The following is a 27,320-nucleotide window of genomic DNA, read 5'->3' on the forward strand; positions in this document are numbered from 1 at the left end:
TACCTTTACTACACTCATTTGTTAGAAGCAAGCCACTGTTCCATCCATAATTAAAGAGATCATTCAAAGCCATCTTAGACTTTGGATGCCATGGTCTTCACTCATGTATAAAATTCTCTCCTGAAAATGTCAGAGGATATGGATAGCAGGCTAGAAGAGACAATAGCTTACATATGGTAGGAAACTTCTGGAAAAAAAATTGCAGATAAAATCTCAGTGAAAATAAGGATACTGAGGAAATAAGGCTAACTTTCATAGAAAGAAATGATGGTTAGATAGAAACTAAACTGTAGAAAGACCCCTAGCTTTTTCTAAGATTTAACCCATGAGTGAGAGTCCCATAAAGCAATATAGCTGAAAATAGAAGTAGGTTCAACTGAAGGTCTTGAATGCTTATAAAGAAAAGATAACCTAATTATATTGGTGCATGATGTGAATTAATTTTGCCCATTGAAATTATCAGTGAATTTTCTATGGATCATAAGTTCACTTCCTTAACATTTGATATGTGTCCTAAATTGATATTTTTGAAAGGATTAGGATTTATTCAAGTTAGAAAGAAGGTGAGAGGGAACCTGACAGCAGGTTGTTCCTAAAGTGATATTTTTATTAAAATTTTTGGGGTAGCACTGAGGCTAGAAGACGTATCCTGTTTATCAAAGTATGTAATCTATTAGTGCCAAGAAGTGGGAAGAAGTAGCCCACTTCAATAAATTCTTCAAAACTCTCTGTAGAGTTCATGAATAACTGCATACTTGCAAGTGTAATATTATCTGTCAACTTTACAAACACATGTTAAAATGAATGACTATGTCAACAGATTTTCTTTTCTCTTATGTAGGACCCAAATGAAGATACGGAATGGAATGAAATTCTGAGAGATTTTGGTATTCTTCCTCCAAAAGAGGAACCAAAAGATGAAATTGAAGAAATGGTTTTACGTTTACAGAAAGAGGCGATGGGTATGGATATGAAGGGAATAATACAGTGAAGGTGGTGATAATGTATTTCATGAACATAGAAGACAGGCAATAGAAATAACTTAATGTAAACCCCACCCAGGCATTCAAAATTAAGATACTGACACCTAAAATGGCTAATTCACATGGAAATCATATGCTGGTTAATAACAGAGCTGAATCATGCTATTATATAACTTAATGAGACTTTCCCCACCCACCCACCATATCTCTTTACTTTGTGATTACCTTCTATCCTGATAATTCATATAGCATATATTATTTGTTAAGAATTCCAGGTACTTGTGGGAAAGTCTAAGTTTATGGGGTCTAACTAATTTTTCACATCTATTTTTACATATAACTTGTTAGTGCTGTGAACTTTGAGGATGTAAAAAAACCCTTTAATGTAATTTCCACAATGTGTAAACTATTTTGTGGTTGTTTCAGTTGTATTTAAAGGTATTCTTGATCTTCATTTACCGAAGATATTGTTTTCTTCTAGATATTGACTGAAAATTAAAAATATTTTCAAACAACTTGATTACCTACCATTTATGTTGTTTTAGTGAAACCATATGAAAAGATGTCTCTTGCACAGTTGAAAGAAGCTGAAGATGAATTTGATGAAGAAGATATGAAAGCTATCGAAGTATATAGGTACAGTGATTCATTTTGGTTACTTATGTATCTTTAAATGAAGAAGAATTATAAGAGCAAAACTAAGAATTTTTGTCTTAATGTAATAAAATTAATTTTTAATTGTGGTGGCACATGCCTGTAATCCCAGCAGCTTGGGGGGCTGAGACAGGAGGATCCCAAGTTCAAAGTAAGCCTCAGCAATGGTGAGGCACTAAGCCATTCAGTGAGATCCTATCTCTAAATAAAAAAATAAATTAAATAAAATAAAAAATAAAAACACAAAATAAATCTGGAGATGTGGCTCAGTGGTTGAGTGCCCTGAGTTCAATCCCCAGCAACCCACTCACCCAAATTTTAAAACTCTTCATATAAGATGAAATTAAATCTTTTAAAAATTATTTTTTGCCTTTGCTTAAATAGAAAATTATCCAGTAGCATAGAGTGAAATTTCATCAAGTTATCTATGAATAAAGCAGAAAATATCAATTAAAGGCCAATAAAAAGGTAGTCATGATTTGCCTTCCAGAGAGCCTTTGGTAGCTAATGAGATGACAGTTGGTAGATGGTCTCCACTTAGATAGCTTTAGAATGGAGGCTAGTTTCCAGAGGGACCAACCATGTTATTAGAGGATTAGAACTTCCCAGCACCCTGCACACACACACACACACACACACACACACACGGTGGTATATTTGTTTCTCCTTAAAATTCAAGCTGATATCTTATGGCCAAGGCCCGTGGTGTTTAAAGGTAGAGCATTTGGAGGTGATTAGACCATGAAGGCTGCTTTCTCATAATAGGACACCACTAGTGAGTGCCCTTACAAAAGGCTTGAACGGGCTAGAACTTTTTTTTTTTTTTTGTATTGGACATTGATCTCAGGGGGAAATTAACCATTGTGCCACATCCCCAGACCTTTTTTAAATTTTATTTAGAAACAGGGTCTTGCTGAGTTGCTTAGAGCCTTGCTAAATTTCTGAGGCGGCTTTGAACTCAAGATCCTCCTGCCTCAGGCTCACAAGCTGTTGGGAGTGTGCCACTGTGCCCCACCTAGAACTTTTTAAAAATTCATTTTGCCAATCTTTGCCTTTAATTGGAGATTAATCAGATTAATCTAAAATAATTTACATCTAAAGTAATTATTGATTAAGGAAGTTCTTACTTCAGCTATTTAACTATTGGTTTTCTATATTTCTTATGTATTTTTTATTTGTTTTGTTTTGTTGTTGTAGTTGTTTTCTGCTCTAGGGATCAAACCCAGGGCCTTGTGCATGCTACGCAAGTGCTCTACCACAGAGCTATATCCCCAGTCCTCTTAAGTGCTTTTTGTTCTTCAATTCTTTCTTTACTACTTTGTTTCTACATTTAGCTGATCTTCATTTTATGTGCCATTTTAATTTCCTTTTTTTTCTTTTCTTAGTGGTTATCTTGTTTTTGTTTGTTTGTTTGTTTGTTTGTTGGTGCTGGGGATTGAAGCCAGGTCCCTGTGCATGTGCTCTATCCCCAGCCCTTCTTAGTGGTTATCTTAAGGATAGAAAATATCATCCTGTAATGACCTAGTTTAAATAATATCAATTTAAATCCAAAAGACTGCAAATACTTAGACCTTATACATCTCTATCTCTGTCCCTTTATCTTGTTATTGTCATAGACTACATTGTTATATATTGTATATTCATTAACATAGATTCATAATTATTGCTTATGCATTTGCCTTTTATATCATATAGGGGGAAAGGAATTAAAACCCAAAAGTATAGTAATACTTAGTTTTGTATTTTTCTATTTAATTAAATTTACCAATGTTCTTTTTCTTCTAAAGCTTTGAATTACTATCTAGTGCCCTTTTATTTCAGTTGAAAGGACTCCTTTTGCATATTCTTTAGGACAGGTCTATTAGTAACAACTCCGTTGGCTCTTTTTATTTTAATCTAGGAATTTCTTAATTTCTCCTTTGTTCTCAAAGCATAGTATTTTTTCCAGATATAGAATTCTTAGTTGACAGTTTTTAGCACTCTAATTAGTCTCCAAACTTTCTAATGAGAAATTGGATGATAGTCTTATCAAGGATCTCTTATATGTAATGACTTACTTTTCTCTTGTTACTTGCAAGAATCTGTCTTTGCCTTTTGACAGTTTGATTGTGATGTCATGATGTGTGTTCTTTGAGTTTGTCCTGCTTGGACATCTTGGATTTCTAGTTCCTTGTCTTTACTCAAATTTGGAAAGTTTACAGGGATCATTTCTTCAACTATTTATTAAATGCCCTTTTCTCTCTCTCTCCTCCTTTTGGGATTCCCACAATGTATGTGTTGGACTGCTTGACAGTATCCCATCGGTCCTTTAGTCTTTGTTTACTTTTTTCATTATTGTTCTTCAGACTTAATAATTGCCATTTTCTTATCTTCAAGTTTATCTTTTTTTTTTTTTTGCTTGCTCAAATCTAGGAAACTCTCCAGTATATTTTTTTTTCATTTCAGTTTATTTTACTTTTTTGGTATGCTTTTCTCACACCACTTTTTTTGTTGTTGTTCTGGAGATTGAACCCATGGGCACTTTACCACTGAGTCACATCTCCATGTTTGTATTCTGAGATAGGATCTCACTAAGTTGCTGAGGGTCCCTCTAAGTTGCTAAAGTTGGCCTTGAACTTGTGATCCTTTTGCTTTGGCCTTCTCAACTGCTGGGATTATAGGTCTGCACCACCATGTCAGGCTACTCACATTGCTCCTGACATGAAATGTATAGGATTTATTTTTCCCAGACTAACCAGTTCCAGATATCAACTGGGTATCTTGAAATTCAATTCAATTCTGACACTTAACAATCAGAGTGCAGACCCCACAATGAGAGATGATTTCATACCCACTAAGGTGTTATAATACAAAGAAGGCAGACAGTAACAGAAGTTGGTGAGGATGTGGAGAAATTAGAAGCCTTGTCATTGCCAGTGAGAATGCAAAATTGTGCAGCCACTATGAAAAACATTCTGGAAAATCCTCAAAAGCTTAAACATCGAGCTATCATATGATCCAGCCATTCCACTCCTAGGTGTATGATCAAGAGAACTGAAAACACAAAACTCGTATAGGAATATTCCTAGCAATGTTATCCACAAGACAAAAAAGTAGACACTACTGAGTATTCATGAACTGACCAGAACATAACCAAAAATGGTACATCTGAATAAGAAATATTACTTGGCCATAAAACAAAATGAAGTATCAGTATCTTCTATAACATGGGTTAACTTTGAAAGCATCATGTCAAGGGAAAGAAACCAGTTACAAAGGCCATATAAACAGAAAGCAGCTTCTTGGATACCAGGTCTTGGAATGAGCAAAAAGGGAGTAACTGTAAATGGATACATAGTTTATTTTAGAATGATAAAAGTATGTTTGGATTAAATAGTAGTGATCATTCCTCAACTTTTTGATCCATGTTCTACAGTTCTCTTGAGCAGTTGTTTTCCTGGTAATGACTGTGGTCTGGGCTTTTTTCATTAGGAGCTACATCATCTAAGAATCTTTGATCTCCAACCATGTGAATCAGAGATTCAGAGATTCAGTGTGAAAGATCAGAGGGACATTTTAGGGATGAGTTGTAGAAATGGATTGTCACTTTCACTCAGGTTCCATTGGGTATCATCTAGTCTCATGATCCTAATCTATTTGCAAAGGAAGCTGGCAAGTGTGGTCTTCCTGTGAGCCCCAGAATAGGAAGCTATAATGATATTGTGGGTTCTAACCAGGCCTCAGGACAAGATAAAGAAATGTAAGATATAATATTCAAAAAAGAAGAGACAAATGCTATTGTATAGGTGATTAGCTGTAAAATAACAAGTGGATCAATTTAGAAGCTCTCAAAGCTTAAAATATGAAGAAAGATCTGTATGTAGCCATGGACATATTTGCAGCATATTTTTTGTGGCAAATGCATTAATTTGGTTGCCTTGACATATGTTCCTCTTTCTCGTGGCGTTGTGTTCCAGTACTACAGAAGCTAAAAAAAAAAAAAAAAAAAGAAACTACATTTCTCAGTCTTTGATGCAACATGGATAATGATATGATGTCCACATTAATTGGCTATTTGAAGTAAGAGCTAAATTAAGTAGGGGAAGAAGTCGTAGCACACAAAGCATTCGTTTAGCTGGTACTAATCTAGAATTTGCATCATGGTTTTTGGAACCATTATTCTGGCTGCAGTTTCTTATCCTCGGATTGTTGCTGGGGAGATGGGTTTCTAGAGACAATAGCTATTACTGAGACTTTCTGAGTCTCAGATTAATTTGACACTAGGGCCAATAATTGGAACAGCAGTTCCAGATTCCCCAGTGTCTGGATTGCAGCAAGGATCCTTGGCAGACCAGTTTTGCAATGTTCTGGGAGTCATTCAGCAGCCTAGAGCCTACTCCTTCTGTCTTTCCATTAGATTTTCAAAGCACATAATTCCCCAGATTAAGCTCCTTTCTGCTTAAAATAGCCAGAGGGCTTTCTGTTTATGCAACTGAATCCCAACTGATATGATTGTTAGGTGAAAAAAATGCAGGCCATTGAACAAGGTGACTTCCTGATGGCAAAACTAGCCCAGGTGTTTACCTTTCTCCCCAGCCCAAGTCCAAAGAGAAAGAAACGAGGAGGGGGTGGAGAAGAAGGTGAAACAGGGGACAAGGAAGAGAAGCAGTTGTGAATTGTTCCACTGAATAGGGCATGGTGCCATCCTTGGAACAGGAACATTTTGAAATTTCTGAATAATATTAAACCAGCCAGATCAAATTGAGGCAAGTTAGTGAGAGTGATACTAAATCTTCAGTCCGAAAATAGGAGGGTTCCCAAAAGACTTTTGGAGTAAATCCAGGTTATATTATGTCAGCCAGTAGAAGGCAAATGGAAGGGCTTCGATGTGCACACTCTGAGAGGGCCTGGCCTGGCATTATTCGCCTCAGCACTCCCACTTAGCCTTTATTTTGCTTGGATCAGTTGTTATGTAAAGGGAGAGGTTTCACTTGACATGTTTCTAATGTGTGAAAGGCAGAGCGCTTTAAAACATACCCAGGATTTTGTTTTTATTAGCTGCCTTGAAAGGATAGTTTGTCATTCACAGTTCCCAAGAGGAGGGATCACTCCATGCCAGATAGGACCACATGGGAAAGTACCTGAATTGGTCAAGAGTCAGAAGGAGACTTCAATGTGGTTTCTGCAGGTTCAGGACTGGCTAGTTTGAATGGTTTTGGTAGGCTCTGGGCTGTAGGGTTATCTCTAGTTGTCTTGTCCCAGGGCAGGGGCCATGGCTCAGCCTGGTAAAGAAGGTGATTGAGCTAGGTACTCTGGACTGGCTGGTTTGCATTTGAAGAACTACTCTCTGGCAAGTGTTTGCTTTTTCTTGGAGTTAGCCAGACATTCTGTAGAAGATAGGGAAGGCTCCAGATGACAGCGCATCAAGAACACAGAAAATGAGAAAATACAGTTAACACATAGAGAAGGGGAGCGAGAGGAAGTAAATACCCCCAGCAAACCTAAGAGGCATAGAATCAGTAAATGTTAAGAAACTTTTCTGGTGCAGTGGTACCTGTTTGAAATTCCAACAGCTCCGGAGTCTCAGGTGGGAGAATCGCAAGTTCAAGACCAGCCTTAGCAACTTACCAAGTTCCTGTCTTAAAATAAAATAAAAAGGGCTGGGAATGTAGCTCCGTGGTAGAATCCCTCTGGGTATGATCCCCAGTATTACCACCAAAGAAAAAAGAAATTTGGAAATGTCAGAAACCACCGGGTTTATTTCATAAATCCAAGCATTCACCATCAAAGCATTAATCATCAAAGTATGAAAAATTTGAGATGATTATTTAACAAAGTTTTATAATGTTCTCTATGAAAGAACAAATACATAAAATTTATTAAATTCTCACTGGGTGCCAGACACTATGCTAAGAAATTTGCATGTGTTATATCATTTAATTTCCAGCAATTCCACAAGAATGGGTATTACCATTATTCCCATGTACAGTTAGGGAAACTGAAGTTTAGGAAGATTAAATAACTTGCCCAAGTTCATGCTACTATTTAAATACTGAAACTGGCATAAACCCAGTTTGATCTGACCTCTGAATCATTCTCCTCTACTCCCTCTCCTTTACTTCCTCTTTCCCTATAATAAATTTATGCTTAAAACTGATAATAAATATTCACAAAGGCTTTGGACTGGAAAGCAGCTTGTGATGTTACTTAAATGGGTTAATAACAATACTTATGATAACACAAATTCCCATAAAAGAAGAGAGATTGGCTTTATTAGATCATTAATGGTTTCCCTAACACTTAAAGTATTTGCTGAAAAAAAATAGTAAAGTATTTGCTATGAACATACATTGTCCTAAATTATTACTGTGTATAAGAATGATTTTAAGAATATAACAATTTTTATATGTAAATTAACTTTATTTTTTAATTAGAGAAAAGCGGTTACAGGAATGGAAAGCACTTAAGAAAAAACAAAAATTTGGTGAATTAAAAGAAATTTCTGGAAATCAATATGTGAATGAAGTCACAAATGCAGAAAAAGATGTATGGGTTATAATTCATCTATACAGATCAAGGTAATAGCATTTCAAAATGTGAATGGAGGAATGATTTAATGTCTTTTCAAGACATTGCTCATTTTAAGATTCTATAATGCATATAACCAAGAGTACATAGGAAAAGAAAAATGTGCATATTTCACATAAATACATCTATGGAGTCTTTATAATCATGGGCTTCAAAGATTAAGCTTGGGTATTTTTAAATATTTTCATTTCTAATTTAAACAACTTGTTGCAATTCTTCAGAGAAATAAACTCTCTTTGGTAGTTATTTAAAAAATAACTTTTTATTATGGAAATTTTAAAAAGATACAGAAATAGAGAGAATGTTAAAATGAACAACCTAAATACCCATCACAAAGGTTCAACAATGAATATTTTACCTTTTTATATCATTGTTTCTATTGGGTAATTTGCTTATGCAGAACCAGTTCAAAGTAAATTGCACACAGCGTTGTGATTTTCCTAAATTCTTCAGCATGTGTCTTCAAAACATAAGGGTGTCTAGTGGAAAAAAAATTCCTTTTTCCTCTATCTTAGATTTATTGGCAGGGGCCTGCAAATTAAACTGAGGAAGGACAGATTGACAAGAGAAAAAAAAAACCATTAAGGGGAGAGAACTCAGTGAAGAGTTACTCAAAGTGATGTTGAGAACTGAAGTTTATATAGTATCTTAACAAAAGAACAAGTTTTAGAAAAGTGACAAGACAAAGGAAAGGGACTTTGAGCTTCTAGGGGTGGTATATGTTGTGGAAGACAATTATCTGGGGGAAAACTATTGGGAAAGAAGGACTTATTAAGATTTGTTGTACTGATGGCTCTGTTGCTACTCTGGGCTGATAAAAGGTGGGTTGTCTTCAATGATTAAGAGTCATCCTGCCCTTGATCAAGAGAGTTTTCTTGTATGTTTCTTCTTAGTTACATTCAGATCAAAATAATTCTTATGCAAGGCATATTGGGGATGGCATTCTGTGTGCTTCTTCAAGAGCATTCTTCTAGATAACCACAGTACCTAAACCTTATTCATGTTTTTTTCCAACTGACTGCAAAATATCTTTAATAAACACACACAAGGAGCCAATTAAAGATCATGCAGTACATACAGATATTTCATGCCTCTTAAGGCCCTTTTAAATAGAACAATTCTATTGTATTTCCCCATTTCCCTGATAGTTAATTTTGAAACGCCCAGTTATATCAATTATAACTTAAATATCCCTTGGCCTCACCAACCTCTATAGTTAAAAACCCGGAGAGTAGATGTTTCCCTGTTTCTCTCATTGAAACCATTCCAGAGACCATGACAGTTGCTCTTACTGTCTTCATCCCAATCTTTGATTAATTTCATCTCTCTTCAGGTTCTTAGAGAAATCTTTGCAAATTATAGCCCAGAAATCACAAAGTTATCAGATTTTGATAGGACAACATGCCTATAAAAGAAAACATAACTTTTTTGTGTGTGTGCGTGTGGTGGTGTACTGGAGATTGAACCCAGGGCCTCTTTCATGCTAGGCAGGCACTCTTGAAGGCCACATTGAAGAGTCTAGAACTTATCCTGAAGGAGTGAGGAACCATTGCCATATTTTCAATGTGGGGGGATAGAAGAATCTCAAGTTTACACGATAAGATTTGAGATTTAGGGTAATCTGACGTAGCTTAGATTTAAAAATGAGGGGAGTAGCGCAAAGGCCAAAGAGAGGAGAAGATAGACATAAAATAAGGAGGTAGAATCAATGTGACTGGATTCCTGATTAGACCTTGTAGAAGAAAGGGCAGGCCTGAGTGCCAATCTAATAAAATATTGGAGAAAAATCAGAATTTTTTTTTTTTTGGTGGAGTGGAAGGGAGATGAAATTCATTGGCTGTTGATATCAAGATGGTTAGGAGTTCAGTGGATGTATCTGGAATGAGAAGAGAGCCCAGGATATAAGACACATCTTCATCTGAGGCAAAGACAGAAGAAGAAAGTCAGATATTAGCAGGAACCTAATAAAAGCGAACCATAGAAGTATATCTATAGTGTATATTCTCTATGCCATGTATTTTTTACTTATGCCAAAAGAAAAGAGTGTTTCAAGAAAGGAGATGAACAAAACATAGAAACAGGTGGTTTTATGTTTGTTTGTTTCAATCTGGATTGTGACTAGAAGGAAAGAGTGGTTACTAGACAGAAACAAAGAGTAGAAAGGAAGTTTTTAAAAAACTAAAATTTATTGACTTGATATGTGTATGTAAAATTAGGAAAGTGTCTTTGGAGAAGGAAAGATGAGAAAACAGAAGAGGGAAGCCGAATAACCCACAGAGGAACAGTACCATAGGAAATGGAAGGGGAGTGCACTATAAAGCAAAGGTGATGGAACTAGCCCAGAACAATTTGGTAAAGCTGGAAGAGAGGGAACTCATTGAAGAATGGGTGTAACAGGAGTGAAGTGATTGAGCAGGAAAAATTGAAAGTTTGGGTCATTCTTTCAATCAGTCTTGAATTGCTAATGAGAAATTAAATAACTCTTGATGATGGGGAGCAGGATGTGGTGTGGAGTGGGACTCCAGGAAGACTAAAGTTGGAGTGTTGTTAAGGTCCAGAAAGTCAAGAATTTCTTGTCTAAAACAAGGAACTTTGGAAGTGATAATCTCATTACATGAAGATAAACGCAAAATGGTGACAAGAGTTGGGATATCTCTACTTCAACTCAGAACTGCCAAAGATTTTGTTGTTGTTGTTGTTTGTTTGTTTGTTTCGTTTTTCATGTGTCCTACCAACTGAGAACTGGCACTAAGTTGAATGTAGTTTGTCCAACTCAGGCATCAGACTCCCATGGTAGCTACTGCATGGCCAGGGTATGGTAATGTTTCCAGTGGAAACCAGAGGACTCTCCATTCCATTCATCTGTGCTAGGTCACAGTAGAGGAAGATGAGGATATACTTTTCTATTAAAAGAAAAACTACGGAAACATTCTTTTTGTCACAAAGATACTTCCTTATTTTATTAGGCTGAAGTGAGTAGTCTGTTTAAAAATATATTGTGTGTGCTGTTTCTCTTTTTTAGCATCCCAATGTGTTTATTGGTGAACCAGCATCTTAGTCTTCTGGCAAGAAAGTTTCCGGAAACTAAATTTGTTAAAGCCATCGTGAATAGCTGTATTCAACACTACCATGACAATTGCTTACCAACAATTTTTGTTTATAAAAGTGGTCAGATAGAAGGCAAATTCATTGGAATCGTAGAATGTGGAGGGATAAATCTCAAACTAGAAGGTAATGAAGTTATTTTAAAATTTTGTTTATAAAAATTACAGGTGAAAACTTCCATAGATGAACAAGTATCATGGAAGCTTATTTCCTTAAAACATAAAAGTTATTTTCCCCTTGTTTCTAGTCCCTTCTTGAATGTCTCCCTATTCATTTTCCTATAATAATACTCTTATCATAACACTGTTTTTGCTTAAAATCCTTAATGGTTTCCTGTCTAAAATTTACAATCTTCCCCTTTAGCATCTAAGCCTACCTCTCCAGCCACATTTCTCAGTGCTGCCCATCTGTACCCTAGCTGCTCTTCGGCCTTAACCCCAGACAGTACCTCACTCACTCATGCTGTCTCACTTGGTTATATGCTCTTTCCTTTTATCTAAAATTCCCCATCCTTCTTTATTCTTCCTCTCCAAGTGCAGGGATCTCCTCATTTCCGTACTCTGTTATGTAATCCTGGACTAATAACTCGCCTTTCACTTCTCTATTCATTTTCCGTAGTGTATGTTCTCTATGCCACGTATTTTTTTGTCCTGATTTTTGCTGATTTATTCCGAGTCTCATCTCCCTCCCAAGTGCAGGGACCACATCTCCAATTATTTTATCATAATACACACCACAGGACTTTATATTTTTATCTTATTTAATAATTTTTATTTCCTAAGGCCATCCTTTTGTTTCATTCATTTTTTAGAACTGTTTTAACATATATTGTAGAACTAAACATCATCTTATTTCATCCTCATGTTAAAGCCACCTTGAGAGACTGCTTTTAACATTTATTCTTTGACTCTATCAACCCCCTAAAACTAATTTTGGCTATATTAAGACCACAGTAGCTATTATGAATTGAGCTGCTATAAACATTAACATGGCTGCATTACCATAGAATGCTAATTTTAAGTCCTTGGGGTATAAACCAAGAAGTGGAATAGCAGAGTCAAATGGTAGTTCCATTCCAAGTTTTCTGAGAAATCTCCATACTGCTTTCCATAGTGGTTGTACCAATTTTCAGTCCCACCAACAATGTGTGAGTATACCTTTCCCCCGCACATCCTTGACATTTATTGTTATCTGGATTGTAAATGATTGCCATTCTGACAGGAGTGAGATGAAATCTTAGTGTAGTGTTGATTTGCATTTCTCTAATTGCCAGAGATGTTGAAGACTTTTTTATATATTTATTGATCGATTGTATTTCTTCTTCTGAGAAGTGTCTGTTCAGTTCCCTAGCCCATTTATTGATTGGGTTATTTGTTTTTTTTTTTTTTTTTTTGGTGTTGAGTTTTTTGAGTTCTTTATGTATCCCACAGATTAATGCTTTATTGGAGGTGCATGTGGTAAAGATTTTCTCCCAATCTGTCAGCTCTCTCCTCACGTTATTGTTTCCTTTGCTGAGAAGAAACTTTTTAATTTGAATCCCTCCCATTTATTGATCCTTGATTTTACTTGTTGCACTTTAGAGATCTTGTTGAGGAAATCAGAACCTAGACCGACATGGTAAAGATTTGGGCCTACTTTTTCTTCTATTAGGCACAGGGTCTCTGTCCTAGTGCCTAAGTCTTTGATCCATTTTTAGTGTTTTTGTTCAAGGTGAGAGAGAGAGGTTTAATTTCATTTTACTACATATGAATTTCCAGTTTTGCCAGCACCATTTGTTGAATAGGCTATCTTTTCTCCAGTGAATGTTTTGGGCACCTTTGTCTAGTATGAAATAACCATATTTATGTGGGTTTGTCTCTGTGACCTCTAACCATTGGTCTACATATCTATTTTGGTGTCAATACCATGCTGGTTTTGTTATTATAGCTCTGTAGTATAATTTAAGGCCTGGTATTATGATGCCTCTTGCTTCACATGTCTTGCTAAGAATTGCTTTGGCTATTCTGGGTCTCTTATTTTTCCAAATAAATTTCATGAGTAGTTTTCTGTTTCTATGAAGAATGTCATTGGGATTTTAACAGGAATTGCATTAAATCTGTATAATGCTTTTGGTAGTATGGTCATTTTGACAATATTAATTCTACCTATCCAGGAGCATGGGAGATCTTTCCATCTTCTGAGGTTTTCTTCAATTTCCTTTTTAGTGTTCTGTAGTTTTCATTGTAGGTCTTCCACCTCTTTTGTTAGATTGATTCTCAGATGTTTTATTTTACTTGAGGCTATTGTGAATGGGATAGTTTTTCTAATGTCTCTTTCAGTGGATTCATCGCTGATGTATAGGAATGTGTTTGATTTATAGGTGTTGATTTTATATCCTGGTAATTTGCTGAATTCATTTATTAGTTCTAGAAATTTTCTGGTTTTTTTTTTATCTTCTAGATTATAGAGTCATATCATAGCAAATAGTGATAGTTTGAATTCTTCTTTACCTATTTGTATTCCTTTAATTTCTTTCTTCTGTTTAATTGCTCTGGCTAGAGTTTCAAGAATGATGTTGAAGTGGTGAAAGAAGACATCCTTGCCTTATTCCAATTTTTAGAGAAAATGTTTTCAATTTTTCTCCATTTAGAATGATGTTGGCCTTGGGTTTAGCATATATAGCTTTTACAATGTTGAGGTATCTTCCTAATATCCCTAGTTTTTCTAGTGTTTTGAACATGAAGGTGTGCTATATTTTGACAAATGCTTTTTCTGAATTTATTGAGATGATCATGTGATTCTTGTTTTTAAGTCTATTAATATGATGAATAATGTTTATTGATTTCCATATGTCAAACCAACCCTCAGATGAATTCCACTTGATCATGGTTTACTTTTTTATATGTTTTTGTGTGTGATTTGCCAGAAATTTATTGAGAATTTTTTTTTTTTTGAGAGAGAGAGAGAGAGAGAGAGAGAGAGAGAGAGAGAGAGAATTTTTTAATATTTATTTTTTATTTTTTGGCAGACACAACATCTTTGTTTCTATGTGGTGCTGACGATCGAACCCGGGCCGCATGTATGCCAGGCGAGCACGCTACCTCTTGAGCCACATCCCCAGCCCAATATTGAGAATTTTTGCATTGATGTTCATCAGGGATATGGTCTGAAGTTTTCTTTCCTTGATGTGTCTTTTGTCTGGTTTTGGTATCAGGGTGACATTAGCTTCATGGAATGAGTTTGGAAGGATTCCCTCCTTTTCCATATTCATGGAATATTTTGGGCAGTATTATTATTAATTATTCTTTGAAGTCTTGTAGAAGTTGGCTGAGAATCCATCTGGTCCTGGGCTTTTCTTGGTTGGTAGGCTTTTGATGGTATCTTCTATTACATTACTTGTAATTGATCTGCTTAAGTTGTATATGACCTCATTCAGTTAGGGTAGATCATATATCTCTAGAAATTTGTTGATGTCGTCTATATTTTCTGTTTTACTGGAATATAAATTTTCAAAATAGTTTCTAATTATCTTCTGTATTTCAGACATGTCCATTGTGACATTTCCTTCTTCATCATGTATTTTAGTAATTTGAATTTTCTATCTTTTTCTTTTCGTTAGCATGGACAGGATTTTATCTATTTTATTTATTTTTTCAAAGAACCAACTTTTTGTTTTGTTGGATTTTTCAGTTATTTTTTCAATTGTTTCTTTTGTTTTGATTTCATTAATTTCAGCTCTGATTTTAATTATTTCCTGTTTTCTACTGCTTTTGGTGTTGATTTCTTCTTTTTCTAGGGCTTTTGGATATAGTGTTAAGTCATTTATTTGTTGACTTTTTATTCTTTTAATGAATGCACTCAGTACAATAAACTTTCCTGTTAGTACTGCCTTCATAGTGTCCCAGAAATTTTGATATGTTGTATCAGTGTTCTCATTTACCTCTGAGATTTTTTTTCATCCTTGATTTCTTCTACCATCCATTCAATAGGGTATTATTTAGTCTCCATTTATTAGAGTAGCTTCTAGTTTTTACTTTATCATTGATTTCTAATTTCATTCAATTGTGATCTGATAGAATGCAAGGTATTAAGGTATTTTCTCTCTTTTTTTTTTAAACTAAGAGTTGCTTTGGGTATAAGATATGGTCTATTTTAGAGAAGGAGCCATGTGCTGCTGAGAAGAAAGTGTATTTGCTTGTTGATGGATAAAATATTCCATATATGTCTGTTAAGTTTAAATTATTGATTGTATTGTTTAGTTCTATAGTTTCTTTATTGAGTTTTTGTTTGGAAGATCTGTCCAGTGGTGAGAGAGGTGTGTCACCCAGTATTATTCTGTTGTGGTCTGTTTGATTCTTAAAATTGAGAAGGATTTGTTTGATGTTTGTAGATGCTGTATTGTTTGGGGCATAAATATTTGTAATCGTAATGTCTTGCTGTTATATACCTCCCTTTAAGAAGTATGAAGTGTCCTTCTTTGTCTCTTCTGGTTAACTTTGGCTTGAAGTCTACTTTATCTGAGATGAGGATAGAAACCACTGCTTGTTTTTGCAATCCATATGCGTGATATGTTTTTTTTTTTTTCCATCCTTTCACCTTCAGCCTGCAGATGTCTTTGCCCATGAGGTGAGTCACTTGAAGGCCACATATTGTTGGGTCTTTCTTTTTAATCCAATCTGCCAGTCTATGTCTTTTGATTGATGACTTTAGGCCATTAACATTAAAGGTTATTATTGAGATATGATTTGTATTCCCTGTCATTTTGACTTATTTCTGGTTTTTAATTTAACTTAGTTTCTCATTTGGTCCAATGTCCCTTTAGTGTAGGTCCTCCCTTTGCTGGGTTTTCACTTTTTTTTTTCAGTTCATCCCCATGGAATATTTTGTTGAGAATATTCTGTAGTGTAGGCTTTTTAGTTGTGAATTCTTTTAATTTTTGTTTATCATGGAAGGTCTTAATTTCATCTTCAAATCTAAAACTTAATTTTGCTGTATATAAAATTCTTGGTTGTCATCCATTTTCTTTCAGAGCTTGAAATATATTATTCCAGAACCTCCTAGCTTTGAGGGTCTGGGTTGAGAAATCCATTGAGATTCAGACTGATTTCCCCGTGTATGTAATTTGATTTTTTTTTTCTCTCGTGGCTTTAAGATTTTATATTTATTCTGTATGTTATTCATTCTCATTATAATGTGTCTTGGTGTGGGTCTGCTGTAATTTTCTACATTGGGGTCCTGTAAGCCTCTTGTATTTGATTTTTTTTTTATTGGTTGTTCAAAACCTTACACGGCTCTTGACATATCATATTTCAGACATTAGTTTCAAGTGAGTTATGAACTCCCATTTTTACCCCAAATACAGATTGCAGAATCACATCAGTTACACATTCACCTTTTTACATAATGCCCTATTAGTAACTGTTGTATTCTGCTACCTTTCCTATCCTCTACTATCCCCCCTCCCCTCCCCTCCCATCTTCTCTCTCTATCCCATCTACTGTAATTCATTTCTCTCCTTGTTTTTTCTTCCAATTCCCCTCACAACCTCTTTTATGTAGATTTTTTTAACAATGAGGGTCTCTTTCCATTTCCATGCAATTCCCCTTTTCTCTCTCTTTCCCTCCCATCTCGTGTCTCTGTTTAATATCAATCTTTTCTTCCTGCTCTTTCTCCCGGCTCTATTCTTAGTTGCTCTCATTATATCAAAGAAGACATTTGGTATTTGTTTTTTAGGGATTGGCTGGCTTCACTAAGCATAATCTGCTCTAATGCCATCCATTTCCCTGCAAATTCCATGAATTTGTCATTTTTTAGAGCTTCGTAATACTCCATGGTGTATAACTGCCACATTTTTTTAATCCATTCATCCATTGAAGGGCATCTGGGTTGGTTCCACAGTCTAGCTATTGTGAATTGTGCTGCTATGAACATCGATGTGGCAGTATCCCTGTAGTACGCTCTCTTAAGGTCTTCAGGGAATAGACCAAGAAGGGCAATAACTGGGTCAAATGGTGGTTCCATTCCCAGCTTTCCCAGGAATCTCCATACTGCTTTCCAAATTGGCTTAACCAATTTGCAGTCCCACAAGCAATGTACAAGAGTACCCTTTTCCCCACATCCTCTCCAGCACTTGTTATTGTTTGACTTCCTGATGGCTGCCAATCTTACTGGAGTGAGATGGTATCTTAGGGTAGTTTTGATTTGCATTTCTCTGACTGCTAGAGATGGTGAGCATTTTTTCATGTATTTGTTGATTGATTGTATGTCCTCCTCTGAGAAGTGTCTGTTCAGGTCCTTGGCCCATTTGTTGATTGGGGTATTTGTTGTCTTATTGTCTAATTTTTTGAGTTCTTTGTATACTCTGGATATTAAGGCTCTGTCTGAAGTGTGAGGAGTAAAAATTTGTTCCCATGATGTAGGCTCCCGATTTACTTCTCTTATTGTTTCTCTTGCTGTGAAAAAACTTTTTAGTTTAAGTAAGTCCCATTTGTTGATTCTTGCTGTTAACTCTTGTGCTATAGGCATCCTGTTAAGGAATTTGGAGCCTGATCCCACAATATGTAGATCATAGCCAACTTTTTCTTCTACCATAAGCAGAGTCTCTGATTTGATATCTAGGTCCTTGATCCATTTTGAGCTCACTTTTGTGCATGGTGAGAGGAGGGGATTCAGTTTCATTTTGTTGCATATGGATTTCCAGTTTTCCCAACACCATTTGTTGAAGATGCTATCCTTCCTCCATTGCATGCTTTTAGCCCCTTTATCAAATATAAGATAGTTGTAACTTTGTGGATTAGTCTCTGTATCCTCTATTCTGTACCATTGGTCCACCCGCCTGTTTTGGTACCAGTACCATGCTGTTTTTGCTACTATTGCTCTGTAGTATAGTTTGAAATCTGGTATTGCTATACCACCTGATTCACACTTCCTGCTCAGAATTGCTTTTGCTATTCTGGGTCTTTTATTTCTCCATATGAATTTCATGATTGCTTTATCTATTTCTACAAGCAATGCCATTGGGATTTTGATTGGCATTGCATTAAATCTATAGAGGACTTTTGGTAATATTGCCATTTTGATGATGTTAGTTCTGCCTATCCATGAACAGGGTATATCTTTCCATCTTCTAAGATCTTCTTCTACTTCTCTTTTTAGGGTTCTGTAGTTTTCATTGTATAAATCTTTCACCTCTTTTGTTAGGTTGATTCCCAAGTATTTTATTTTTTTTGAGGATATTGCGAATGGAGTGTTTTTCCTCACTTCCGTTTCAGAAATTTTGTCACTGATATACAGAAATGCCTTTGATTTGTGCGTGTTGATTTTATAACCTGCCACTTTGCCGAATTCATTTATTAGATCTAGTAGTTTTTTTGTAGACCCTTTTGGGTCTTCTATGTATAGAATCATGTCATCTGCAAATAGTGATAATTTAAGTTCATCTTTTCCAATTTTTATGCCTTTAATTTCTTTCGTTTGTCTAATTGCTCTGGCCAGTGTTTCGAGAACTATATTGAATAGAAGTGGTGATAAAGGGCATCCCTGTCTCGTTCCAGATTTTAGAGGGAATGCCTCCAATTTTTCTCCGTTCAGAATGATGTTAGCCTGTGGCTTAGCGTAGATAGCTTTCACAATATCAAGGTAAGTTCCTGTTATCCCTAGTTTTTCTAATGTTTTGAACATAAAGGGATGCTGTACTTTGTCGAATGCTTTTTCTGCGTCTATCGAGATGATCATATGGTTCTTATCTTTAAGTCTATTGATATGGTGAATAACATTTATTGATTTCCGTATATTGAACCATCCCTGCATCCCAGGGATGAATCCTACTTGATCATAGTGCACAATTTTTTTGATGTGTTTTTGTATCCGATTCGCCAGAATTTTATTGAGGATTTTTGCATCTAGGTTCATCAGAGATATTGGTCTGTAGTTTTCTTTCTTTGAAGTGTCTTTGTCTGGTTTCGGAATCAATGTGATGTTGGCCTCATAGAATGAATTTGGAAGAACTCCCTCTTTTTCTATTTCCTGAAATAACTTGAAAAGTATTGGTATTAATTCTACTTTAAAGGTTTTGTAAAACTCCGCTGTATACCCATCCGGTCCTGGGCTTTTCTTGGTTGGTAGTCTTTTGATTACTTCTTCAATTTCATCCATTGATATTGGTCTGTTCAAATCGTGTGTGTCCTCCTGACTCAGTCTGGGCAAGTCATATGTCTTAAGAAATATATCGATGTCTTCACTATCTTCTATTTTATTGGAATATAGGTTTTCAAAATAATTTCTAATTATCTTCTGTATTTCTGTGGCGTCTGTTGTGATATTGCCTTTTTCATCCCTTATGTTAGTAATTTGAGTTCTCTCTCTTCTTCTCTTCGTTAGCATGGCTAAGGGTCTGTCAATCTTGTTTATTTTTTCAAAGAACCAACTTTTAGTTTTGTTAATTTTTTCAATAGTTTCTTTTGTTTCAATTTCATTGATTTCTGCTCTGATTTTAATTATTTCTTGCTTTCTGCTGCATTTACTATTGTTTTGCTCTTCCTTTTCTAGGGCTTTGAGATGAAGTGTGAGCTCATTTATTTGTTGGTTTTTCCTTTTTTTGAGGAATGACCTCCAGGCGATGAATTTCCCTCTTAAAACTGCTTTCATTGTGTCCCATAGATTCCGATATGTTGTGTCTGAATTTTCATTTATCTCTAAGAATGTTTTGATTTCCTCCTTTATGTCTTCTGTAACCCCTTGATCATTCAGTAACATATTGTTCATTTTCCATGTGATATTGGATTTTCCCTTCCTTCTTTTATCATTAATTTCCAGTTTCAATCCATTATGATCAGATAAAATGCATGGTATAATCTCCACCCCTTTATATTTATTGAGGGTTGCCCTATGGCATAATATATGGTCTATTTTTGAGAAGGATCCATGTGCTGCTGAGAAAAAAGTATATCCATTCGATGATGGTTGGTATATTCTATATATGTCAGTTAAGTCTAGGTTATTGATTGTGGTATTGAGATCTATAGTTTCTTTATTCAACTTTTGCTTGGAGGTTCTGTCCAATGGTGAGAGAGGTGTGTTGAAGTCATCCATAATTATTGTGTTGTGATCTATTTGATTCTTGAACTTGAGGAGAATTTGTTTTATGTATTTCGCAGCACCATTATTTGGTGCATAAATATTGATAATTGTTATATCTTGTTGTTTAATGGTTCCTTTTAACAGTATATAATGTCCTTCCTTATCCCTTTGGATTAACTTAGTCTTGAAGTCGATTTTATTCGATATGAGGATGGCCACACCTGCTTGCTTGCGCGGACCGTGTGCGTGGTATATTTTTTCCCAACCTTTCACCTTCAGCCTGTGTATGTCTTTTCCAGTCAGGTGTGTCTCCTGGAGGCAGCATATTGTTGGATTTGTTTTTTTAATCCATGTTACCAGCCTATGTCGCTTTATTGGAGTGTTTAAACCATTAATGTTTAGAGTTACTATTGATATATGGTTTGTACTTCCAGCCATGTTTGATTATTTATCTTTTTTTTTTTTTTTTTTAATATTTCGTTTGTTTCTCCATGATTACCTTTCCCCGCTCCGTCTGTCTTTACTGAGGTACTTCCCACTGTTGGCTTTGGTTATTGTTTTCCATTTCTTCCTCATGAAGTGTTTTGCTCAAGATGTTTTGCAACGCTGGTTTTCTGGCTGCAAATTCTTTTAGTTTTTGTTTATCGTGAAAGATTTTTATTTCGTTGTCGTATCTGAAGCTTAATTTTGCTGGGTACAGAATTCTTGGTTGGCATCCGTGTCTTTCAGTGTTTGAAATACGTTGTTCCAGGATCTTCTCGCTTTCAGCGTCTGAGTTGAAAAGTCCGTTGTTAACCTTATTGGTTTACCCCTGAATGTAATCTTTCTCTTTTCTCTTGCAGCTTTTAATATTTTCTCTTTGTTCTGTATATTGGATATCTTCATAACAATGTGTCTTGGCATTGGTCTACTGTGATTTTGTATGCTCGGTGTCCTGTATGCATCTACAATTTGTATATCTGTTTCCTTTTTTATTTCTGGAAAGTTTTCTGCAATTATTTCATCTAGTAGATTACTCATTCCCCTGGTTTGAATCTCTATCCCTTCCTCTATCCCAATGACTCTTAAATTTGTTTTTTTTATATTATCACATATCTCTTGTAGGTTTCTCTCGTGATTTTTAACCAGCCTATCTGAGTTGGCTAGACTCTTTTCCAGATGATATATTTTGTCTTCGTTATCTGACGTTCTGGCTTCTACTTGCTCCACTCTATTAATGATACTCTCATTTGAGTTTTTAATTTGGTTTATAATTTCCCTCATTTCTAAGATCATTGTTTGATTCTTTTTTATAGTCTCTATCTCCTGATAAAGATGTTTAACTTCTTCTTTTATCTGTTTATGTAATTCCTTCTCAATGTGTTCTTTCGCTGCTTGAATTTGCTGTCTCGTATCCTCTTTAAGGTTCCGTTCCATCTGTCTCAGGTGTTCCATGAGTTCTTTATATGACCATTTTTCTGGTGACTCTATATCCTCCTGAATATTTAGGCTGCCCTGCATTGTTTGCACTCCTTTTCTTCCTTGCTTTTTCATGCTGTTCATATTGTTTCTTGTTCTGTTTGACTGCTGAGTTACTGTTTACTCCTATAAATTTATTTGATGCTTGGGAGGAAAGGTATTAGAAGGGATGGGAAGAAGTCACTAAAGAGAATGAGAGTAAGCAGGTAGAATTCAAGGAAGGGGGAATAAGAAAATTGAAAAGAAATGTAAAGGCAGGAGAAAAGAAGGAAAGAACAAAATAGAAAATTTAAAAGAATTTAAAAAAATAATAATAGTAGAAATGAAATTTTAAAAAAAAGAAATAAAATAAGATGGATTAAAAAACATTTAAAAGGACAGCAAAAAAAAAAAAAAAATTGTAAATGTAGTCCTAGAGTTCGATTAACTGCTCTTCCAGTAGATGGAGCTATGCCTACCGGGCCAAGTCTCTCCTCTCAGTAGGCGGGAGTCAATCACTGTGCAGCAGTTCTTCCTCCCGGACTGGGCGAGTCTCCACTCCTGCTGTGGGTGGGGCCTTTCCCAGAGCTGGTCAGGGGTCGTTTGCAGCACTGGGCTGGCAGGTGGGGGGTGGTCGTCTGTAGCTCCAAACCACCAGAGGAGGTTCACAGAGTCGGGCCGGCCGGTGCCGAGCAGGCAGCGCCCGCTCCCCCACTCACTGCAAGGTTGCAGGCAGCGGCTGTTTGGCGCCAGCCGGCGGCGGTTCACAAAGCCGCGGCGGGCGTGGGCCCTGGCAGGCAGCGCCCGTTCCTAAGTTTGCTGTAGCGTGTGGGCGGCGGCAGTTCACAGAGCCGGGTGGCGGGGGCCCAGGCGGTCAATGTCTGCTCCTACCTTCGCTGTGACGTGTGGACTGCAACCACCCGGCAGCGGCCGGTGGTGGAACACGGAGCCTGGCCGGTGTGGGCCCAGGCAGGCCGCGCCCGCTCCTAAGCTCGGTGCACCGTGTGGGCCGCTCGTCTGGCAGCGGCCAGCAGCGGTTCACAGAGCCAGGCCGGTGTCTTGTATTTGATTTTCCACTCCATTCTTTGTGTTTTCTGCTATTATATCATTGAAAATATTGTGCATTCCTTTGGTTCGTATCTCTGCTCCTTCATCTATTCTGATAACTCTTAAATTTAGTCTTTTCATGTTATCCCATAATTCTTGGATGTTCTGTTCATGGTTTCTAATCATCTCTTCATGGTCATCTCTATTTCAAGATTATATATTTTGTCTTCATTGTGTGAGGTTCTGTCTTTCAAGTGATCTAGTCTGTTGGTGATGCTTTCCATTGACTTTATAATTTGGTTTATTGATTCCTTCATTTTGAGGATTTCTGCTTTTTTTCACAATCTCTAACTCCTAATTGAAGTGGTCTTTCACTTCCTGTATTTTTCTTAGATTTCACTCCTTATACTATCCTTTAATTCACAGATCAGTTTAACTATATACATTCTGAACTCCTTCTTGGACATTTCTTCAACTGTGATATCTGTGGCTTCTGTCATTGGAGCATCTAAGTTTGTTTGGGGCATTTTATTCCCTTGTCTTTTCATGTTGTTTACATGTTTTCCCATATAGCAATAGAGATCTAAAGCAGCACAAATTCTATCCTGTAGACCTGTAGTGTTCCTGAAGGTTTCCAGCACCTCATCTTTAATGGTGAGACCAATAACAACAGCACCCAGTATAAACAATATATAGCCTTAAACTGAATAGCTCTCACTAAGTCATCTACTGCTTTCTTGCATTAAACCAAAATGATGAGTTCAATAATTATCTATAGTATAAAGAGAAAATTTGCTAAAATGATTTCTATTTCAAATGGTGGGAGAGAGAACAAAAGTAGCACAGTATGCAATGTTTTCAAGGGAGGAAGAAAAAAGCTAGAAGCAAAGATTCATAGGAAGAGTAGAAGAGGAGCTAACACAGATTGGCTGTTGGTTGGGGAAAAGCTGGAAAGAGAAACCAAGAAAACAGAAAAATGATAGGAAGAATATAAACAAAGGGAAAAAATTAAAGATATAAAAACAGAATAAAAATGCAAAACATCATTCATATATCATTGTCCTCCATACATTGATGCATAAAAAATACCCTGATCCAAATATGGTAAAAAAAAAATAGAAAAATAAAATAAAATAAATCTCGCTGGAAAGTCAAACTATCTCTATCAGCATTCAAAAGTTTCTCAGCCTCTCTTTAATATCCCTTTGGATTACTAGGCCCAGACCTGCCCTTGCAGATCCAGTCACTACCCTATCTGGGCTTCAGATACCTCAGGCTTGGCCACAGTACACTATGTAGTTCCAAGATCTAAATGCTGCTCCTACTTGCAGAGAGACCAACAGGGATACACTTATGCAAAGGAGAAAACCTGAGATGCACAGGAAGACAGGGGCCACTAGCACTCCCAGCAGGAAGACCTCAGGTGCCTCCAAACCCGCAGGCACCCCCACACTGGACCTGCAGGTCCTGGCAGAGTCCCCAGACAGGTGCTGTTGTGGTGGTATGCCTCCTAGCATCCTGGCCCCAGGCCCTGGTCAGTGCCCCAAGATGGTTGCAGCCATGTGCAACCAAACCAAAGTCTTCCCCACAGCAGTTCTCTAGGAGGTGGTAGCAGTAGTAGTGGCGATGGTTGGTGGCAGCAGGCGGTGGGTCAGCAGCAATGGTATTGCAACAGTGTCTGCAGTGGCGGTTGCACCTGTGGCTGTGTGGGCAGCATCACCCAGGCGATCTCAGGGAGGGCAGCAGCAGCATGAATGGGGGGCAGTGGTGTCTACAGTGGCAGCAGTGAGTGGCTGCAGTCATGTGGGCAGCAGCACCCAGAAAGAAGACCTCCAGGCTTTGGCAGTAGCAGTGTAGATGGCAGTGGACTGGAAAAGAGACTTCTGGGTGTCAGCAGCAGTGACCTTAGAGGGAGCATCGGAGGTAGTGCTGGAGTGCCCAGAGAAAAGAACTCTGGCATGGCAGCGGTGGTGTCTGCGGCAGCCCTAAAGCCATTTTTAAGGGCTCTGCCTTCATCATCTAGTCACCTCCCAAAGGCCACCTCCTGATACCATCATCCTGAGGTTCTGATTTCAACATGTGAATTTTGGGGGTATATTGGCATCCAGAACCACAGCAATCTGACTACTTTAGGTACCTTATATACTTGGAATTGTATATTTGTTTTCTTGTGACTGTCCTACACTTTGTATATCTTCAAGGTTCTTCATGTTGTAGCATGTATTAGAATTTCCTTTCTTTTTAAGGTTAAAAATATCACATTTTGTTTATACATTCATCAGTAAATAGACATCTTTTGGCTATTGGGAGTATATTGTGAGTAATGCTGTTCTGAACATGAGTGTACTAATATCCATTGGAGTCCCTTTCTTCATTCTTCTGGGTATATACCCAAAAGTGGAGTTTCCAGATCATATATAACTGTCACACTCTTTTCTATAGTGGCTGCACCATTTTACACTACCAAACAGTGCACAGGGCGTCCAATTTCTCCACATCCTTGCCAACACTTTTTTCGTTGTTTTGATAATAGTCATCCAATTGGGTGTGAAGTGTTTTAGTGTTTCCTGTATCTTTTTTTTTTTGGGGGGGGTGGTACTGGGGATTGAACTCAGGGGCACTCGACCACTGAGCCACATCCCCAGCCCTATTTTGTATTTTATTAGAGATAGGGTCTCACTGAGTTGCTTAGTGCCTCACTAAATTGCTGAAGCTGGCTTTGAACTCACGATCCTCCTGCCTCTGCCTCCCGAGCCACTGGGATTATAGGTGTGTGCCACCTTAGCCTGGGCTCCTGTACCATTTTTAACAGCTTAAAAATGCCTGGGTTAGTTTCTGAAGTCTCCTCTATGCTCTACTTGTCTTTTTGTCTATCCCTAGATTAATATAGCACTGTGTAATTACTGTAGCTTTATAATAATCTAATTATCTCTAGGAATACTTTGAGAATTTCATATAATTTAGAATTAGTCAAATTCAGTGAAAAATACTGAGGAATATTTATTAAAATCATTTATAGATTGTTAGAGAGGTGACATTCTAATAACAGTGAGTGTGGTCATTCATGAATGAGGTATGTCTTGCGATTCAGATTTTGACTTTGCTGGTCATCCCTATTGTTTTTGCTTTTCTTTTTTTCTAAGTATTATCTTCATCATGTTCGGTTTTCCTCAGGTTTCCTTCATTGTTCTTCTCATCATAGCTTTTCAGTTTGAATTTTTAAACTTATTTATTTTCAGCCATTTTAAAAGTAAATATTTTAACCATATTTTCTCCCTTTAAGTAAAATATAACTTTGCTGTATCCAATGTGTATTCTGATATTGTAACACTTTCACTATAATACAGTTTTAAATATATACTCTTTGCACATTAATATTAATAGTCAATTTTTATTTTCTATAGATCAGAAATTCTTCTCATTTTTCCAAGATTTCCATCCAAGTCTAATGATTTTTTTTTATTGTAGAACTTGAATGGAAGCTAGCAGAAGTTGGAGCAATACAGACTGAGTTAGAAGAAAACCCCAAGAAAGTCATTGAAGATATGATGGTATCTTCAATTAGAAACACTTCTATTTATGACAGTGATAGTTCCAACAGTGATAATGATACCAAATAGAAATATTTAATAAATTGCTTTAAAGTATATGTATACCGAATGCTTTATTTACTCCTGCCTTTATAATGAGAGATTAGAGAATGTATATATTTATTTTCATTTTTTGTGTTAGAACTATAGCTTATATGTCAATTCAAAAATTTTCTGGTATTTTAGAATATTCATTCTTTCTGACAAATAAGAATTTCTACTAACCCCTTGGTATTTTTCCATGGGTTATTCTTTTTCTGACCCTTGTTGGGGAAAAAAAAAAAAACAAAGATTACAAATTCTTATGTTGCCTATTCACTTCAAAAGCGACCTATGAAAAAATTAAGAAATTTCATTTAGCTGGGTGTGGTGACGCAGGCCTGTAATCCCAGTGGCTCGGGAGGCTGAGGCAGGAGGATCATGAGTTCAAAGCCAGCCTCAGTAACAGCAAGGTGCTAAGCAACTCAGTGAGACCCTGTCTCTAAATAAAATACAAAAAATAGGGCTGTATGTGGCTCAGTGGTTGAGTGCCCCTGAGTTCAATCCAGGTCAAGAAAGAAAGAAATTTCATTTAGGTCAGTCAACATATTTTTAAATCTATTATTTATGGGCCCTGGGTAACGATTCTTAAATTTATAATTATATGCTTTTTCTATGAAATCTCATATCTATTTAAAAAATAAACCACTGAATAGGATAATGCAATTTAAGTCCTCTGAAAAGTATGTAAAAAATATCCCCACTTATTATTGCTTTGAATAGTTCTGCTATTAAGTTAGAAAATTACTAAGATTCTCACTAATAATTAAACTTAGACATGTAAGTTTCTACATCCTGAGATGGGGAGGTGAGAAGAATGTTTTGTGGAACTAATCTGTGT

The 27,320-nt window shown here is 36.5% G+C and overlaps 1 protein-coding gene across 1 annotated transcript; it reads left to right on the top strand.

The window, feature by feature from the left end:
• Nucleotides 1–835: 835 nt before the first annotated feature.
• Pdcl2 (phosducin like 2) lies at nt 836–26,470 on the top strand. Its single transcript, XM_026387360.2, is given in 5 exon segments — nt 836–962; nt 1,529–1,619; nt 8,051–8,194; nt 11,227–11,435; nt 26,319–26,470. Coding segments are annotated over 5 exon segments (723 nt in total).
• The last annotated feature ends 850 nt before the right edge of the window (nt 26,471–27,320 follow it).

Source organism: Urocitellus parryii, chromosome 10, assembly GCF_045843805.1.
Source record: "Urocitellus parryii isolate mUroPar1 chromosome 10, mUroPar1.hap1, whole genome shotgun sequence".
Classification (NCBI taxonomy): domain Eukaryota; kingdom Metazoa; phylum Chordata; class Mammalia; order Rodentia; family Sciuridae; genus Urocitellus; species Urocitellus parryii.